At 29.9% G+C, this 19,153-nt stretch overlaps 5 protein-coding genes and 1 pseudogene across 9 annotated transcripts in view; 2 read left to right on the top strand and 4 right to left on the bottom strand.

Annotated features, from left to right (window-relative positions):
* The window catches only part of LOC138180537 (thyroid receptor-interacting protein 11), a 45,319-nt gene extending 42,006 nt beyond the window's left edge, over positions 1 to 3,313 (top strand). For all 5 annotated transcript variants that reach the window (XM_069114487.1, XM_069114486.1, XM_069114488.1 and 2 more), the window contains 4 exons: positions 1,839 to 1,920; positions 2,081 to 2,270; positions 2,591 to 2,686; positions 2,761 to 3,313. In XM_069114487.1, coding sequence (XP_068970588.1) covers positions 1,839 to 1,920; positions 2,081 to 2,270; positions 2,591 to 2,686; positions 2,761 to 2,913 — 521 coding nt within the window. In that variant the 3' untranslated portion in view covers positions 2,914 to 3,313. The remainder of the gene's footprint in view (positions 1 to 1,838; positions 1,921 to 2,080; positions 2,271 to 2,590; positions 2,687 to 2,760) is intronic.
* A 1,180-nt stretch (positions 3,314 to 4,493) lies between these two features.
* Positions 4,494 to 5,479, bottom strand: LOC138180685 (protein lethal(2)essential for life-like). Its single transcript, XM_069114755.1, has one exon. The coding sequence runs from the start codon at positions 5,354 to 5,356 to the stop codon at positions 4,646 to 4,648; it is 711 nt and encodes a 236-aa protein (XP_068970856.1). The 5' UTR covers positions 5,357 to 5,479; the 3' UTR covers positions 4,494 to 4,645.
* Positions 5,480 to 8,583: 3,104 nt separating this feature from the next.
* LOC138180947 (uncharacterized) lies at positions 8,584 to 10,069 on the bottom strand (annotated as a pseudogene).
* Positions 10,070 to 10,814: 745 nt separating this feature from the next.
* On the bottom strand, positions 10,815 to 11,828 carry LOC138180920 (protein lethal(2)essential for life). The gene has a single exon (XM_069115280.1). The coding sequence runs from the start codon at positions 11,661 to 11,663 to the stop codon at positions 11,061 to 11,063; it is 603 nt and encodes a 200-aa protein (XP_068971381.1). The 5' UTR covers positions 11,664 to 11,828; the 3' UTR covers positions 10,815 to 11,060.
* A 1,793-nt stretch (positions 11,829 to 13,621) lies between these two features.
* LOC138180590 (protein lethal(2)essential for life-like) lies at positions 13,622 to 14,753 on the top strand. The gene is made up of 2 exons (XM_069114599.1): positions 13,622 to 14,057; positions 14,262 to 14,753. The coding sequence occupies exons 1-2, from the start codon at positions 13,736 to 13,738 to the stop codon at positions 14,507 to 14,509; spliced, it is 570 nt and encodes a 189-aa protein (XP_068970700.1). The 5' UTR covers positions 13,622 to 13,735; the 3' UTR covers positions 14,510 to 14,753.
* A 779-nt stretch (positions 14,754 to 15,532) lies between these two features.
* LOC138180589 (protein lethal(2)essential for life-like) lies at positions 15,533 to 16,663 on the bottom strand. The gene has a single exon (XM_069114597.1). The coding sequence runs from the start codon at positions 16,467 to 16,469 to the stop codon at positions 15,885 to 15,887; it is 585 nt and encodes a 194-aa protein (XP_068970698.1). The 5' UTR covers positions 16,470 to 16,663; the 3' UTR covers positions 15,533 to 15,884.
* Positions 16,664 to 19,153: the final 2,490 nt, after the last annotated feature.

The raw sequence follows: 19,153 nt of genomic DNA, 5'->3' as shown, positions 1-19,153 counted from the left end.
TTGATCAACAATATGTATATTGATCCTTAAAATCCCGTTTCTACATAAAGTAGAAAAGCACATGCGATTTTTTTTATGCATAAGAATCTGGTGCTATAATAGCTTGCCTATACACAAAATATCACACATGTTCTAATTATAATTTATGCACTGGTGAAATGGTTAAATCCCACTCTATTATCATCAGTTTGAATGTGACCTGTGACTAATCTGCAAAAAGCAAACACGTAAACAATCCGGTGATGTAGTCAAATATCAGCTGGTAATTCTGGGATTTTGACAATAGCCCAGGATTCTTGCTGGTATCCGGCTACGAACTGGACGATCGCCTTAGCGCACTAAATCACATCTTCGTTGGCTCATGCATTGCCACTGGTGCTGGTACCTTCTCCTGTTTTTCTACTTATAAATTCCTATATACTAACATATAAAATATTGTTAGATAGCAAGGGGCACAAAAGTAAAAAGATTTGTCGTATGGTTTCTTTTCATTTATGTGTAAATTATATTTTCTAATCTAATTTATGACATAATTTTTTGTTTATATCATCGAGGTCTATATCAATATTGTTAAACACTCTTTTTATATATTCATTACATCTACATTCGATAGTTAATTTATTTTTTCAATTTATACAACTGGAATGTTGGTGCACACATAGTATGAGAGTTGTATAATATTGTAATCTCTTAATTCTTAAGAACAATACTGATGACCATGAATTTACAACACTACTGCAACCATCACATTAAGTAATAGTAGTAATGTATGATGATATATGTATTTTTATAGCTGTAATCTGTAACTATAATCTGTAAACTATAACTATAATCTGTAAATGAAATACAAGTGAACTACGTATTTCTCTAGTTTCCTCTGTAGCTTGAAAGTTAAGTTTAGCACTCAAATACATCACAAATAAATTAAGACATTTAGTCATACATGTACATATGTTGAAATAATACGTAATACATAAACAGATCTATATAAACATAAAATTTGGTAGCGTCAGTGTGGGTAATCTCATGCGGTAACTGTGAGCGTGTGAATTGTAAAAGCTCATATTACCTCGTGGGGTTTCCCACCCGTTACCATTATCCTACAAGGATGAAAAAATGTAGATAAAGGTTTTCATTCCACTATCTATGACCTACATACTTTTATTTTACCTTTAATCATTAATACTACTAGAATTGTAATTTATTTAATTTTTGTCAAAGTAAACTGCCAGGAGTAAAATTAATATAGCCATTGCAAATTATATTAATTTGTAAAATAAAGTACATGATCATTTATTTATAAAGAATTATAATAAAATCATATTAGAATAGCTATTGTACTTTAATGTAATGTATTGTAACATACTAAAGTACTTATTATATTAATATAGCTTTCTTACTTCTAGTGGCATGCGTCATAGTTTGCTAGTATGGCATGATAAATGAAGAATGCAGCATGAGCAACTAAGACATGGGTGTGAGTATTACATCAGGTACTGGTGTGATATTCAGACAACCAGTACTTGTGTTATACTTACGCTCATGTCTTTTCAACCTCCAAATCCGCCAACTTTACAACGCTGGAATGCACATGACTAGAAATGAAACATCCAACATGCTAAACTTTTCCTTAAGCAGTTAATAATTCTACTGAAATTACATTTTTAAACATATAATTGATTCAAAATATTGTAAAAATTATTTTATGATATTTAATGATCTCTTTTCTGTTACTCCCTTTCATGATTAACTCAGAATATTATAATAATTATTTTCTGACATTTAATGATCTTTTTTCTCTTACTCCCTTTTTTACATGGTTTGTCATATATTTCTAGTGGACCGGTTAACAAATCTTGTAAATACTGCTGATCACAGGATAGAAGAGGCAAAGCAAAGTGGAGAGGGAAAAATTGATAAGTTAGCATTTATTTCATACATCTATGAATATTTTTTGTAAAGAAAATTAGAATTTCAAACTTTAGTTATGTTTATAAATTTAAATTTATCTATTGTTTTGTATAAAATTATCGTAAAAAAGATTTTCTTTAATTGTAAATAAAACATTCACTTTTTTCAGGTCTCTCATTAAAAATCTCTTATTGGGTTACCTGTCCTCGTCGGCAGCAGATAAATCTTCGGTGCTTAGAGTGTTTTCCACAGTTTTGGATTTCAATGAAACAGAGAAGGATAAAGCAGGGTTGAGTAATACAGTCGGGCAAAATAGCTGGTTTTCTCGTTTAACTGGTGGATCTACCAATCCTAATAAGGTAAATTAATTTTTCTTTTAAAACAGGTTTTTGCACTACACAATACAAGATTACTCATTAACAAATACATCAAATAAGTTTAATATTGTTCTCCATTCCACGATACATATATTCGCGGGTCTTATAAATTACTGTTGCGAGATATCGAGATACTGAATTATTTGACGCTACATATATACAGTACGTGACATCGATCATACCAGAGAGAAAATTTCCTCTCTGATCATACACACACTTACGTATAAATATACATAATTAAATAAATATTTTTATAAAAAATATGAATTATGATATTGAAATGAAATAATTATGTTATTTAGGATCAAGAAGCGTCTTTGTCAGCAGCATTTATTAGATTTCTAGAAAACGAATCGAAACCTAAGCCACAGTTACCAGCATTACCAATTCAAACATCGGTAAGGACAGTATTTCTTTGTTTCTTGTTTACACATATATGTGATGTTTTCCATTGGACTATTTTTTTTCCTAGTCATTACCACGACCTGGTCATAGTAGGCAACATTCTACGTCATCAACACAATCTACTTCGTTACTTTCCAATGTAAATTTACCAACATTCCCGGATTTTATCCCAGCCAGAAATACGGGATCTATTTTGAAAGAAGTATTGAAGGACAGCTGATATTAATAATTCTGGTATATTTTATGCTTTGTAAATTCTAAGACTGTAGCAGAAAGCAATGTTTAAAGAAGACATTTGTTTACCAAGTTCCACTTAATAAAAGTAAAGAAAAGAAATGATTATTGCTAGATTGCGGATTGTTATGCATTTATGGCAAATTTAAAGATGTAAGAATGCATAGAATGAACATATATAAAATATTCAAAATACAGTGCTTATTATAAAATTTAGGTCAAACAAGCCTCTACATAGATCCTAGTCTTTTAGTTATGCTCATTAAAATGTGAATTTGCATAAATATCCGCAGTCTAATTACAAGATTAATTCTATTATTCTTTCATAAACGTTGTTTTTAATAAATTTATCAATTAATTGTTAGTTACGATAATGCACTATTTCTTTAAAACATCGATTTTTTTTAATATAAAAAATAATTTAAATATTTTTAAAAAATCTTACTTAATAAAGTCTAGTAAAAATGATATGTAGTAATTCATGGTGCTTGCAACAGAAATGTTTAATGTGAATTAAAGAATTCAATTTTTCTGTTTCTTGACAATAATTAAGAAATGTAAATTGGTAAAGATATGTCATAATTAATGTAAAGTGAACATTTTTTCAATTCAAAATGATCCGTAATTACACCGTTTCATCAAAAATATTAAGACACAAAATTTTTTATCTCAAATTTTACAACGAATAAAATAGTAAATAGAATATATTTGCATTATTGGACTTGTTCATACTTGTTTTATGTTATTTGCAAAGATTATATTAAATTTGATGTAATCTAATTTAGAACTTAACAGGCACTAACTACAAGTTTTATTTATATCTTTATAATCTTAAACATTATAATGCTCTGAGATAAAATATTTAAGCTACTTCAGTCAATTTACATTAATTGTATATAAACTATGTATATTTAAAAAAACAAAGTGGAGGGCTAGCAATAAATAATAAATTATACATTAATATTACATATAATATATATAATATTGTAATTGTATTGGCTAAAACTTTTAGTAAGAGTTACAAGTATACAATCTTTGTATATTACTTCTATTAGATTTGACAGTTTATTTATATTGAAATATTTTAAATATGGACACATTAACACCTAAATGTAGCATAAAAATTATTGTTGCATTTTGTAATTTATTTTTCAATACTTTTTTTTATTAAATTTCATCTATATTACATGTGTATAGAATATAAGTTTATAAAAGTTGTATTTTAATGGTTATTGTTCGATAATCTTCAATTACTATACATAATTTTTACAATTTAATAGCAGCTGAAACCTTTTTACAATTATGTATGTAGAACAAATTATTTGAACAATAATATTCTAATGTTAATATCTATAAGTTAATAGTGCAATTTAAAGTAATCCTCTCATATTTTTGAATAGTTAAAATAAATAACAATAACTTGAAAACTAATACTTTAATTTTCATATGTTTTACATAGACATTTTACAGATTAACAATCTAGAAAGCAAGGATTAAATATGAAGGATATAGATAAGTTTATATATATATATATATATATATACATATATAGAAAGAGACCCAAAATTATATTTTATCGAACATTTTATTTAAAAAAAAATCTTAACTTATAGTACAAAAATCAAATTACATGACAAAATGCGCTTTGACATGTATAAAAACGGAACAGAACACAAACAGAAAAACATGTATTAATAATTTAACACATTTTTTAGGCTTTATTTTTCTTCCTTCTCGTCCTCCTTCTCTTCCTGTTTCTTCTCTTCCTGTTTCTTCTCTTCCTGCTTCTTCTCTTCCTGCTTCTTCTCTTCCTGCTTCTTCTCTTCCTGCTTCTTCTCTTCCTGCTTCTTCTCTTCCTCCTTCATCTCCTTTTCTTCTGCTTTCCTTAACGCTGGTTTACCCGTCTGCTCAATAGTAACAGTTCTTTCGTTTTGGATCTTCGGTTCGTCCTTTCTAGGCGCAGTGATATTGAGTACACCATCAGACGACAGACTAGATGTTACTTGATCGACATCGCATTGCTCAGGAATCAAATATTTCCTGGTAAATTGTCTCGAGATCCAACCATGCTCGTCTTGTTTCTCTTCGTGCTTTCCCTCGACGATCACAGAATTGCCAACGATTTTGACGTTGATTTCTTCCGGTTTAAATTGCTGAACATCTAAAATTACCTGGAACTTGTCCTTATCCGCTTTTACCGTAGATGTACCTCCTCCTTCGCCTTTTCGCAGGAGTTCACCCCATGGTCTGTAGTACATCAGTGGGCTTCTCAATCTTCGATCTCGAATGGGTAAGATGTATTGATCGAGGATGCTTGGATTCAATAATTGCTCAGGATACAACCCCAAACCAAAATTCTGATCGAAGAGTTGATGTGGACGGTCCAGTTCTTCCCACCAGTTGGAGAACAGCAACGGTATCAGAGACATTTTGACTGAATTACTTGGTAGCTATATACGTTAAGTAACGTATTCAGTTGCAGATTTCTTCACAGGAATTCACTTTTGACGTTCACAGTTCAAATGTTTGTAGTATACTGTTTCTATGGCTCGCGACGCGCGTATTTATAGCTGTCCTCTGCCAGCTGTACATGGCGGATGGAGTATCCAGAACATTCGAGATTCAAAGTTAGGAAGTTTTGAGAAAATTCTCTATTCTACTTATCTACAAAGATACTTTTATATATAGATATTGTTCCTAGGTATCTATAGAATAATTTTATACATATAGTAAGTATAAATATGATAATTAAAAGGATCTTTTATCTATAGCCGTACACCTAGCGAAAGTTAGTATTTTTGTTTATACAAAAATAAAATATATGTCTGAAAGATTTTACTTCGGAAAGAAGTGCTATTTGATTATTTTATTATTATAATCTTCCTAGCTACATAAGAATTTATGAATATCACAATTGGAATGCATGAATTTTATAGTATTTCAATCGTTTTCCAATGAAACTTTACATTTACAAAATATTTTCTAAAAATCAATCAGTTTATCACGTTTTTAACTTTATCATCATCAGTATCAATCGCAAATAATGCAGATAATAAATATATATTGTCGTACTTATTAATTTTTCAATAAATTACATGATTCTATGGAAACATCCAGATACATATTATCCAAATGCAATTAGCGGCATTTCTGCACACTAATCAGTGCAATTTTGGTCTTATGACTCATATATAAATGCAATTGTGTGCCAAAATCTACGATGTTTTAATAAGAATTGGTCATCGCAGGCGACTATCTATTAATAGTACAATTATAAAAAGTGTTATTCTAGATTTATCTATCAACAATTGTATCGACCATTTAGCGTGTATTTGTAAAGGTTTATAAAATTTCTAAATGTATACATATGTATATGTATATATATGTGTATATATATATATATATACAGGGTGGTTGGTAACTGGTGGTACAAGCGGAAAGGGGGTGATTCTACGCAAAAAAAAGATGTCGAAAATATAGAATAAAAATTTTTTTTCAATTTTTTTTTTTTTTAGTTTTTCCATTGAGACAACGATCTACAGTGAGATCCGTTATAACGAGACGTGATAAAGTGCACGCGTACCGAGCGAAAATTCAAAGTCAATTTTTTCGAAAACAAAAGCCTCAAAATTTTTATTCTATATTTTCGACTTCTTTTTTTGCGTAGAATCACCCCCTTTCCGCTTGTACCACCAGTTACCAATGACCCTGTATATATACGTAAATAGAATGTTGAAAAGATGTATCATATACCTACAAGACATGAAAAGATGTAAAATGTTTTAGGAAAAAAATAATAAATGTTTCAAGAACTTATCGAAATCCGTTAATTACATCTTATAAATATTAAACATGGTATTATATTTTAAATATATATATTTATATATTGATATTTATATATTTATATATTTTGTCATTACTATTGAACGTGTTATCGATCAAAATGGTCCAATTTTAAATCTAATTTGTTGTAAGATTGTAAATCTTGAAAATAAAAAAGAAATTCACATGACCTGGGTAAAAATATGGCCTTGATACTTTTAAGGTGATATGTAAAAGGTTGTTAGTCGAATTATATTCTGAATGTTTTCTATTATGATACATATATTCTCGACATGCTCTGATATGTACATATGTATATACAATGTAGTTTGTAAATATAACATTACATATATATCGTAATAAATTCAAATTAAACGTTAACTAAAGTACATAGCTTTACAACTATCTATATTGATTTGTAAATATCTACATAAAATATTCGAGTAATTTACTAAAAGTTATTACTATTGCTCAAAATAATCCAAATTTGAAAAATTAAGATAGTACTTGACCAATTGCGATTTTTCTTTTTTCCAGCTGTACTTTCTTACTTCAAAAATAATAAAATTGTATACAAAACACAACGTACTAAAAAATGTCTAATATAAACGTTTTATTTCTACGTGTTTGTAGACTGTTCTTATACGATATGAAACCGATGTTTTTCAGTGCTTCTAAAAGCTGCTAACTTACATGTATGTGCTGGCTGCAAGCTCATATAATACACGTAGCTTATTATAGATTAGTGTACTTTGAAAAATTCTAGACACTTTTAGATGCAAATTAAAGTATTTTTAAATAACAAATAATTATATTAATAAATTTATGGATTTTATATAAAAGTAAGTTTCGAATTTGATCGAAAAATATTTTTAAAATATATATGTAGTATTTTAGAAATATGGAGAGAAGTATTTTTTCTCATATCTCCTACATTAAATGTTATTAATTGTTTCATACTATGAAATGCGTCTTTTAGGGGTAATTTAGATAAATGAAATTAAAATATTTATATTTAAATATATTTAGCATTTTGTTAATACTTTATATTAGATAAATACTCTAATACTTTATATTACAATATTATTGAATATATTTTATTATATAATATCGCAATATGACTAGTGGAAAGTTATTTAACATAAATAAAGAAGCTAAACTACAGAAAAATTGCCTTTTCTACGGTTTGGATGATTTTGAAATATGTTATAAAATATGTCATACTTTAAACAACTTTTTCCCACACATATAACCAGCGGTTAGTTCCAGCTTTTGAGATATACGCAAAAGCAGCTGGTATCACTACAGTGAATTCTGTCTATAATTGTACGTCCATGACAGTGTATGCGTTTGGATGTTGGCCGCCTCATGATGTAGTGTGACGGTTGGATGAAATAATATCTAACTCAAATCTAATTCTTGTCTTTTGTTTAGAGTTTATACAGGTTTATATATATGCGGCAACCAATACTAACGGATATGCTACTATAACTGCACAATTACAAGCAAAATTCTTCATAATGGTACCAACAGTTTTTTGCAAATGCCTGGGAAATTAAGGGCAACCGCCGGTTACATGTAGAGGATATGTAAAGTTGTTCAAAATGTTAAGCTTTACAACATATTTCAAAATCATCAAAATCGGAGAAAAGGTAGTTTTTCTAGATATTGACTAATTTTTTGTATGATTTATTAAATAGCGTGAATAAACATTGCATATTCTTCACTAAATCTGGTATTAAATATTTAACAAATGGGAGAGGAAGAAGTAAAGAAACTAATGTTGTTTAAGTCAAGAAGAATAGTTTATTTCTTAAAGATAACAATAATACAGAGTTTATATTTTTAATACTTACATTTACACATAATGTACAAGTGTTGTCTTATAACATTTAATAAAAAGAAAGAAATGAAATGGATAATTAAGAAATGAATGATGAAGATGATTTATACAGTTTTAACATTGCCTTTTCTATCACGATGATGTTGCTGTTGTGATTTTTATTGTTCTCGTTATAGTGTTTATTGTTCTCTTTGTGATTCTGATGTGTCGTTCGTATTATTATCTTGATTGGCCAAAACTTGTTCATCCACATTTAGGTTGTAAAGTTTGTTTTCCAAGTGCCAAAATAGATAAAATACCGTAAGACTACAAATGCGATTCCATTTGGTTGCCATCGCATTGCGATGGTATGATATACTTTCTGACAAATTGCGTAGATGGATTAGCTTCGATGGTGACTTTTTGATCTATCACTTTTACGGTAATTTCTTCTGGTGTCAATTGCGATATATCTAATGATACTTGAAATTTATCCTTATCAGCTTTTGATTAAACTTTTAAGGAATGGATGATGATGGTGATGGTGATGATGATGATGATGATGATGATGACGATGATGATGACGATGATGATGACGATGATGATGACGATGATGATGACGATGATGATGACGATAATGATGACAATGATGATGTCATTTGCCGCGTCTATGCGGTTGACAGATGAAAACTTCTGCGTTTAGAGGATCAAGATCATTGAAAGCATCATCTGCATCTACCGTCGTGCCAAAATGCTGATCCCAGACGCGATGAGGTCGGTTTAGATCTTCCCACCAGTTGAAAAACAACATCGGTATTAGCGGCATTGCGTGATTATTTTCAATGTAAACTCACAATGTTGTTTACATTTGATTTAGGAATGTTCCCCCACTTTTCGAGTATAAGTAATTTAAATGCTTCATCTACTAGAAAATTATTAGAATGTTTATTCTATGGAATTAATGTTAACATTAATTGTTAAGCACTAGTAGGTTAGGAAAACATTAACATTGTGCAATAAATATGAATTATTGTTGATTTACTTGCAACTGATTGTGCCGTAGTACTGTTATATCGTTCACACGTGAATCAACCGGTGGCAGCCAAGCAATTCTCTTTATACAACTTTATACTACGTATGTATTCGTTATGTAATAGCGAAAGTGATGGGAATACATACCACCACGCATTCAAGAAGATCCTAGAAAACACTAGATTGCCCTTGCCGTCGTCTTTTTATCAAACATCACTTCTATATAGCACACTTGCGCAAGATGATGTAAATACAGCTCATAGCTTTAACGATCCATGAACTGGTTCTTTAATGCATAAGGGTTCAGAGGCACTTAGACTCGAAATCGATTGCCTATTCATAAAATATGTAGAATTCATATGTATTTTGTATGATTGTACATATTCGTGCAATTTCGTGCAATCGAATGTATTACGCAATACACACATAAGTAACTTGTTATGAGTCATAAACTTGATATGTTTATGTATTTGATATGCTTTGTCATGAACTTGAGATTAGTCACGAGCAGTTTCGAATTCTTTGAAAATTTCAGATAGTAAGAAAAGCAATATGAGTCATTTATGTTTAAGTGTACAATATACGTATGTAAAATCCATGAAAATTTATGTTTTAGTTTTAATTAGGTGTGTTATCATTTTTGACGCTCATTAATATCAAAAGTAGTAATGTTAACGGCGATGTCTTTATCGTTCTATTTTATATTTACGAAAATACAAATACAAATGTCCTTAATTTAGTTTACAAAACCATTTTAATGAAATTTAACGCGATAAAAATACAAAACAACGTTTATATTTCCTGTAATTATTTAATTTAGTTCTAATATATTTCTCAGTAAGGCAGGAAAGAATAAAATAAAATACTTCTTTATCTTACAATTAGGAGCGTGCGGGTACCTAAGTTTATGGGATCGGGACGGATTGGTGAAATTCCGGTGGGATAGGGTGAGATCTAACTAGAAAGTTTCTTTGGACTAAAATTTGGCTCAGATACTTATGCAGGGTATCGCGGGTACATAAGCATGAGACGGCAGTCTAACCTCAGATCGGTTTATTTGTAAACCTTAGATCAATAAATATCATACTTAATTATTTATAGTCTTTTTATTTTAACTTTATACATTTTATTGGTAAATTTTAAAAACACGCAGTTCGCTAAGAGCTCTATATAAAGAGCATAATTGTTCTATATTTCCGGCTAACAATGTTTGAACCTAACCTTCTTTTATACCTACCACACATACATACATAGATATACACATATCATAAATGCAGTCTCTATTCATCATGAAAATATTACATATCTAATTAAATTAATTAGTTATTTACATATCTAAATAAATTTGCTCAAAGCATTTCGCTGATATAAACACCAAATAAATACTCGCGATAGGAGCTACAAATAGTATCGAAGAATAAAGTAATAAAAATCGATATATCACTCGGTGCTGAGCTTTAATTTTCCTGCGCCTCCTCCTCCTTGTCCTTGTTTTCTTCGTTTCCTTCTTTCTGCATGTCGTATACAGACGGTTTACCGGTTTGCTCAATGTTAATCACCCTTCCGCTATCCGAAGTTAATTTTTGCTTGCGTGGCACAATGATCGAAAGAATGCCGTCCGATGAAAGTTTCGAGGAAACTTGATCGATATCGCACTGTTCTGGAATTATGTATTTCCTCGTAAATTGTCTGGAGATCCAACCATGTTCATCTTCCCTTTCTTCATGACTTGCTTCAACAGTGACAAAACGGTCTACGACTTTAACATTGATTTCTTCGGGTGCGAATTGCTGCACGTCTAAATCCACACGGAATTTGTCTCTGTTAGCTAACACGGTTGATACACCCCCTTCTCCTTTATGCAGGAGTTCACCCCATGGCCTGTAGTATTTCATCGGAGACTTTAAACCCGGTTTACGTGGTAGAAAATCGTACATACGCATAATTTTTGGAATCAGAATTTCTGGACTAATTCCAAGGAGCAAATTTTGATGTAAAATACGATGAGCACGCTCCAAATTTTCCCACCAATTGGGACAAAATAATTGTTCTAGAGACATTTAGATTCGTAGATTTCTGATTAACTCAAGTAAATTAGATTAATTGAGGTTCTTCAATTTTTCGTGATTTAATATTATTATAATCTCAATATTTGGTCGCTTTGTGATAGATGCACTAATACGATCACTGTTCAGAACAGACTGCAGTATTTTCCAACGTGACCGTAGCATGTAGGAAAAGCGCTCCAATCGAACGGACAAACGTCTAGAAAATTTGCAAGCACGCGCAAAACGAAATTTGTTGAAGCTTGAAAAAATAGGTGGATAATTATACAAATGACTCGAATCCAATATCTTTTTAGCCTTAATATTTAACCTCAGATAATTCTATATAAGTAGTGCCAAATCCATCAATTTATAATAGTTTTTAAATTATATTCTTTTACTATCAACAATTTCACTATCATTTCAGTAAAAGAATACCTTTGTGCAAATAAAATTGAATTATTAAAGAACATAAAAAAATTAACTGAAGTATTAACTAAAACGCAAAATATTTTTTAAGGATGTTTTGAAATAAAAAACTAAAAATAATAGATGCTATTTTGGGTGTGATCAACAGATGTAATGTAGGTACATATATACAATTAATAAAATAGGATATAGTTCAACTGAAAAATAGTGACGTTTTGATTGTAATTTAAAATTTCTAAGTTAACTAGCATGTGGTGAAATGTTGTTGAAGATCCCAGCACCAGATCACTAAAATATCTCAATATAATAAGTATAAAACTGTGCTAATTTATCACATGTGACTAACTACATAAAATAAGTGCACTCTATTATTAATAATATTAACTAATTAATTTTCTGTTCATGTTAGAAAATGTTCTTAATGGTAATTACAGTATGTATTATGTAAATGAAACATAAAACGTTAATATGAGCTATAAGAATATGCAATAAAAAAATATAGAGGTCTTAGAAAGTTTAAATGTGATCTTCATCAAATTATCTAACGTTATTTCAAGGTCAAAAGTCATTGTGATATGTCTCTCTTGATACCATATAACTTTTATCTGAAACATTTTTTCGCATTTCTGATACTGAAATAATCACTTGTAGATATTTGAAACGGACATAATGTACATATGTAGAAACGTTGCACAACATTGTGCGCGGTCAGTGTTTCCTTTAAGAATTCCTTCAGAAAATCGATACGAGTAGCCATTAGCATCACATGTATCATGAGAATGTCAAATTTAAATAGAGAATGATATTAATTTAAAAATATAAAACAATATATCAAACATGGTATAATTCATGCAAAAATGATTTATCACAATAACATGAAATATTATCTTATAGTTTAAAAATTATTTCTTTATTTAAATGAGAAACAAAAATTTGACAATGTACGTTACAAAATTTACGCAACTAATTTAATTTCCTTTATTCAATAATATATTCAATATTATATTATACATACCTCTCTATACATGTATATGTATTATTATAATATGTATATACAAATATACGCATGAATCATTATTCGGTTCGTTTAATTAATATTTTCATTTTTAAATATAATAAGAATATATGTCTTTGTCATATAGAGATCATAAAGCTGATGCAACATTATCGAACTTTAACTAACTAGGTGTAACGAATTAGGTTGATGCAATGTATCAGAAGTTTTAAATAGGCAGCACAAGATTATTTTAGGAATATTTACAGAAAGATGCATTACACGATATTAAATTATGTAAAATAAATTATGTACATGAAATCTACCATTTATTTCGCGCCAAAATGTTTTAAGTAAGAATACTTTACTTTTCGCTATCAACACTTCTATTTCTATTATTAATTACTATAAGTTATTAAATCGATCAAAATATTGATCAATCTATATTTTGATAGAAGTTTTCAGAATTTTCGTGAAAAAAATTTGACTGCCGTTTCTATTATCCTCGCATGTGCAAAGCTCACACTGAGTATATATAGCATTGGGTTGCCGGCATGCGCTGTCAGTATACAAAGAGCGAGCAAGGAATACGCACATGTCGTTGCTTCAATTGCAAAGTTAATTCTATCTTCATAGAAATATCGATAAACAGAAGAATTAAAAAATGAGAAGGGGAATGACATTAATTCCAAGATTGTTCTCTCACTGGTGGGAAGTGTTGGAGCGACCACACCAGTTATTTGATCAGCATTTTGGCAGAGGATTACGACCGGATCAACTTTTTTCTTCAGTATTTGAAAGACCATCTTTTAAATCATTTCCATACAGTTACTATCGATCATTGATAAATTGGGAACGAGACGAAGAATGTGGATGGTCCATAATGAAAAATGATAAGGACAGATTTCAGGTAATTCTCGACGTACGACAATTCAAACCAAAAGAAGTCGATGTAAAAGTCGTTGACAACTTCATTATTGTAGAGGGTAAGTGTCTTTAAGATACATTTAATTAATATCCCGAATTTAAAAATGTTAAAAAGAAAATTATATATCGTTTCTCTTTTATGATGTAATATTAGCATCTATAGAAGTGACTGCTAACGAGTCTTACAAAAATTAGCTACAATTATTAATAATTGTTACGATATTTTTGTATATTAAGAGGTTTATAGAATGTTATTTTTACAGGAAAACACGAAGACAGAGCAGACGATCACGGTCTAATCTCCAGACATTTCGTTAAAAAATATTTAGTACCAGATCAATGTGATCCTGAAAGGGCTACGAGTACTTTGTCTACGGATGGTATTTTAACAATAACAGCACCGTTAAGGCCAGAAACTGTTGAGAGCAAGCGAGAAAAAACCATTAAAATCGAACAAACGGGAAAAGCGATGGAAGACGACGAACTTCTGAAAATAAAGCAAAAGCAATAAAAGCAATCGATTTTGTATATATATTTAGTATTTTTACCTGTTTTTAGTGTGTGCAGATACTTATGAAAATATTTTCTTTTATGTGTATTAAGAATTTGAAGATTGTGTATGAATAAATAATACGTGTGTATGAATAAATAATATACGTACACATATACAAATTGTGTAATGCTTCTTAGCCACCTGTATCACTTGTATTCCTTATATTCGCTTGAACAGTGTAATTAATCTTTCCAACTATTATGAAAGTTATCAAGCTTAACAATAAGAAAAAATAAATTTTTGTGTGGAATGAAGTTGAATCGGATAATATTATAGGCAATAGGAGTATGCTATGGCATCCGACTATGTCGTAACATAAAGGTTATACCAGATTTCGTTACACTTATGCTTCACATCTTGTTGATTGTTATTCAGACAATGCAGAAGTATATGTACATATAACAGTAACTTGGTTATGTTTCTCCATTTTGGAAACAACAAAATCATTAAGTATCGAAATTTCTTTCAAGCAAGAATATCGCGTCAAACACAGCTTCTTTTTGTTTCTAAACTAACATCGTGTAACTGAATTACGAAATATATAGAGAGTTGAGATACAATGTTTATTATGTAATGTAATAGAAAGTTTATTTCATAATTTTATATTTGCTAACAAAAGATATTGATATAAATTTCCAGCATTCCATAGTATAAGTTCCATAGTATAGTGTTAAATGCAAGATAGATTACATTTCTAATTTATTTGTTAAATAAATAAAGCCAATAAAACATTCCAGAGTATGTGACGAGTTAGTTGCTTATCGTTACCTATCATTTTTTACGAATAAAGATAAAAAAACTATTTTATTATAAAATTTCTACACAATTACTTATGACCTTAGAAAATATAAAAATGCATAAGAAACAAAAGGTTTTCATAAAAAATAAAGAGAAGTGCACCGCTTTTAAAAATTATATTATTTTAGAATTGAGGGTAGAATCAAGGTAATAACAATTAAAATGTGAAACTTGTGAGACTGATATAGTACTATTTACTTACAAATTTATTAACAAAAAAAAATATATATATATAAATTTTACATACTTGCAGATAATGCGTATCACATTCACATGTTTATGAAAATAATGCGTATCACGAAACGAAAATGAAGTATTTACTCGCAATACTTATTAACATAATTATCTATTAATAACTTATGTTATTAATTAATATTCATATAATAATTAATGTAAATGCACCGACAAGGGTATAACAATGTTGTTCGTTATAGTTTATATCGAACGATGAATACACGATTGTTATATTAAATAGGAAATATAATAAATGGTAGAACTTCACCATTAGAAATAGAATATGATAATAATGGAACTTTTAATTCTCTTCTTTTTCTTCAGTTTGCTTCTGTTGTTGCCGCTTTGGTGGCTTCGTTTGCATTGCTGGCTTACCAGTCTGCTCTATCTTTATTACTCGTTCGTTTTCTACGTCTTTTTTATCCTTTCTTGGAGCGTTAATACTAAGGACACCATCTGCCGATAACTGCGATGTGACTTGATCAATGTCACATTGTTCCGGAATCAGATATTTTCTAACAAACTGACGAGAAATCCAGCCATGTTCGTCGCGCTTCTCTTCATGTTTTGCGGTAACGATGACAAACTTGTCGACAACCTTAACGTCAATTTCGTTTGGTTCAAATTGTTGAACATCGAGCACGACTTGGAACTTGTCCTTATCTGCTTGAACAGTCGAAGTGCCTCTATCGTTGTTATGGGAAATTTCAGTCCATGGTCTGTTAACGTAAGCATTCCTTTTTCGTGGTTGTAGATATAATCCCCATCGACTTGGCATTATTAATTGTTCCGGGTAGAGACCCAATCCGAAATTCTGATCTGGCAGACGATGCGGGCGATCCAAAGTTTCCCACCAGTCAGAAAACAGCAATGGTGCCAAAGACATTTTGCAATGATTTAGCTTGATTAGTGGTAATGTACTAAGATATGTAACAGGATACTCTTGTTTTATGAAATTTCGTTAAATTCACTTAAACTCGCAATCTTCACTGCTTAGTTGTTAACGAAACACTGACAAAGGCGTCGTCTGCTGGCTGTATTTATCTGCGAGCATGCGCAGGGCATAAGAAGTCACAACGTTTCAGGAGACTTCGAGAACTGTCTGACTGTTGAGCATTGTATGTATGTATGTACTTACATATAACATAAGTAATACATATTGTATATTGTATGTATACAATATTATACATACATACAATTACGCTAATAACCTATATCAACCCAAAAGTTTATATGTGTATTTACATATTAGAATGTATGTCAAAGTATAGAAAAAGAAAAATATGTTTTGATAAGAATTTTCTAGAATCTATAGACTATTCCTTCAATAGAAAATTATGATTTTTGCTTTACTTTTGTAAACATTTTTCATTTTTTTGAAATCGTAAACAGTTTTGAAGTCAAATATAGAAATTTTATTACAAAATACTTTTTTAAGTTTGTTTCCCTACTATAAAAAATGATTAGTTTTCCTGAAGATGACATAATTCTTCATATTTTGTCTTATATGTAATTTAATATTGGAATAGTGTGTTATGGAAAATTGAGAAATTATTAAAATTTTGTATATTTTCATATAAATGTGCTCGTTTTAAAAGGAATATATATTAGTAATTAATTACTTATTTAAGATGTTCTTGTTAAACAAACATTTTTTTTAATTCATAAAACTTGATAATTGTTGAGTATTAATAAGTTTAATTTCATTAATTTGATTTATTTTGAATGTTAATTTGTTCTCATTTGATACGGTTGTAACCGTTAGCATAAAATTAAGAAACACTGGATTTGGAATATTCCTTTAAATACGTTTGTAATGGAACTTCATTCAACGGAGCTGTCAATAGAAAGTAAAAAGTGGTTAATTTCCAGGTGGGACTATTAATAATAATTAAAGATATAATAGACTATTGTCCAAAAATTACATAATGGAGACAGAGAATTCGTGTCTTTTTAATTACATATTTATCGGAATAATATTTGATAGCATTTATAGCATAATAAGCTACATTTAGCACAATTTTTGTGATACGATTAACAATAACATAAATTAAAGGCTTTACATACATTGTATACAAGAGTATCAAATGTCATATGTAATATCAATATAGAAGATACGCGAAGGTTTGAACTTGCAGCCTTTAATTTGTATTGCTAATCGCGCGTTATAAAATGTTCGCGCCCTTTCAGTCATTGAAATGACAGTGACAATACTTTTAAATATTTCTTATATTATTCTAAATTATACACATTTCAGTCAGACGTCACATATACTGAGTCATCGTGTTTTCCTACACGTTAATTCCTTTTTGTGTGCCTGGAAAATTCAATTTCCAGAAAATTTTATACATTTCTCGATTACTGTTCGCCCCCCCCTCCCTCTACTATGTTTTAGAACCATACAAATATGTATATATGTATTCGCGCGTAACTTCGATTGAATTTGAAAGAAACTCTTGGTCTCGGTAATCTCAGTGTTAGCCTTTAACGCTTGTTGACGTACATACATATGTATGTATTTTATTGTGTTCAAAGAGTAAGAGTGAGTGCAATTATTGAATCTCTTACAAATCAGGAAAAGGAAGTAAAAATTTTAAGTGGCAAGATTATATTTTAGAGGTTAAAATAGAAGTAGAACAATGTTTCTACTACCGATGCTATTCTCCAACTGGTTGGAAGGTTTGGAGAGACCCCAGTGTATTTTTGATCAACATTTCGGACTTCCATTGAGTTCTGATTTGCCAATGCCTTTAGTTCTTTAGGGTGCTGACGTTTTGGTGATAAGACCTCGCTGTTGAGGTTTTCAAAGATTCCAGCCATATGAGAGAGACGTAGATTGCAAATCTAGTGGAATATCTACTGTACAAGCTGATAAAAATAAATTTCATGTTATCCTGGATGTTCAATAATTTGTTTCAGAAGAAGTAATTGTATGGGTTGTGGGAGGGAATGTAGCGGTTGAAGGCAAACATGAAAAAAGACAAGATGAGCATGGATTTATCTCGAGACAATTTGTACGAAAACACCTTGTGCCAGAACAATGCAATGTCAATCAATTAAAATCAAGTTTGTCTTCTGATGAAGTCTTGATGATTACTGCACCAAGGAAGGAACTTAACCTACAATCAAAGAATGAAAGAATCATAAAAGTTCAAATTATAGGGCAACCAGCTTTGACAAAAAATTCAAATCTAGCTGAAATACAAAAGAAAAATCAAGTTCAGAAGAACTCTGTACCACAGAGAAGACAAGAACATACAGTAAAGGTTGCTTAAGAAGATAATTTAATATAAAATTGATTGGATTATAGTGAAAAATGCCTATTCTTTTACAGTATTGTGTAATTTAATCAGCTACATAAGTTCGAAGCATCTTTATTCGTTTCGTGCTAGTCAATAGAATACTTAGATATTCTCGTTTTGCCTAGTTCCTTACTCTTTTCATATAATCATAATTTGAATCTGTATATTTTAAATAAGTGCCAAGCTAGTTATAAAAATATGTATCTATAAAATAAATCGAGAGGAGGTCCAGTGTAAGAGGTAGCTATGCCACAATTGTAGTATCGTG

This window comes from Bombus flavifrons, chromosome 6, assembly GCF_040668555.2.
Source record: "Bombus flavifrons isolate JBK064 chromosome 6, iyBomFlav1_principal, whole genome shotgun sequence".
NCBI lineage: Eukaryota > Metazoa > Arthropoda > Insecta > Hymenoptera > Apidae > Bombus > Bombus flavifrons.
Note: the sequence above shows the minus strand (reverse complement) of the source record. Positions and strands in the feature narration are given on the sequence as shown.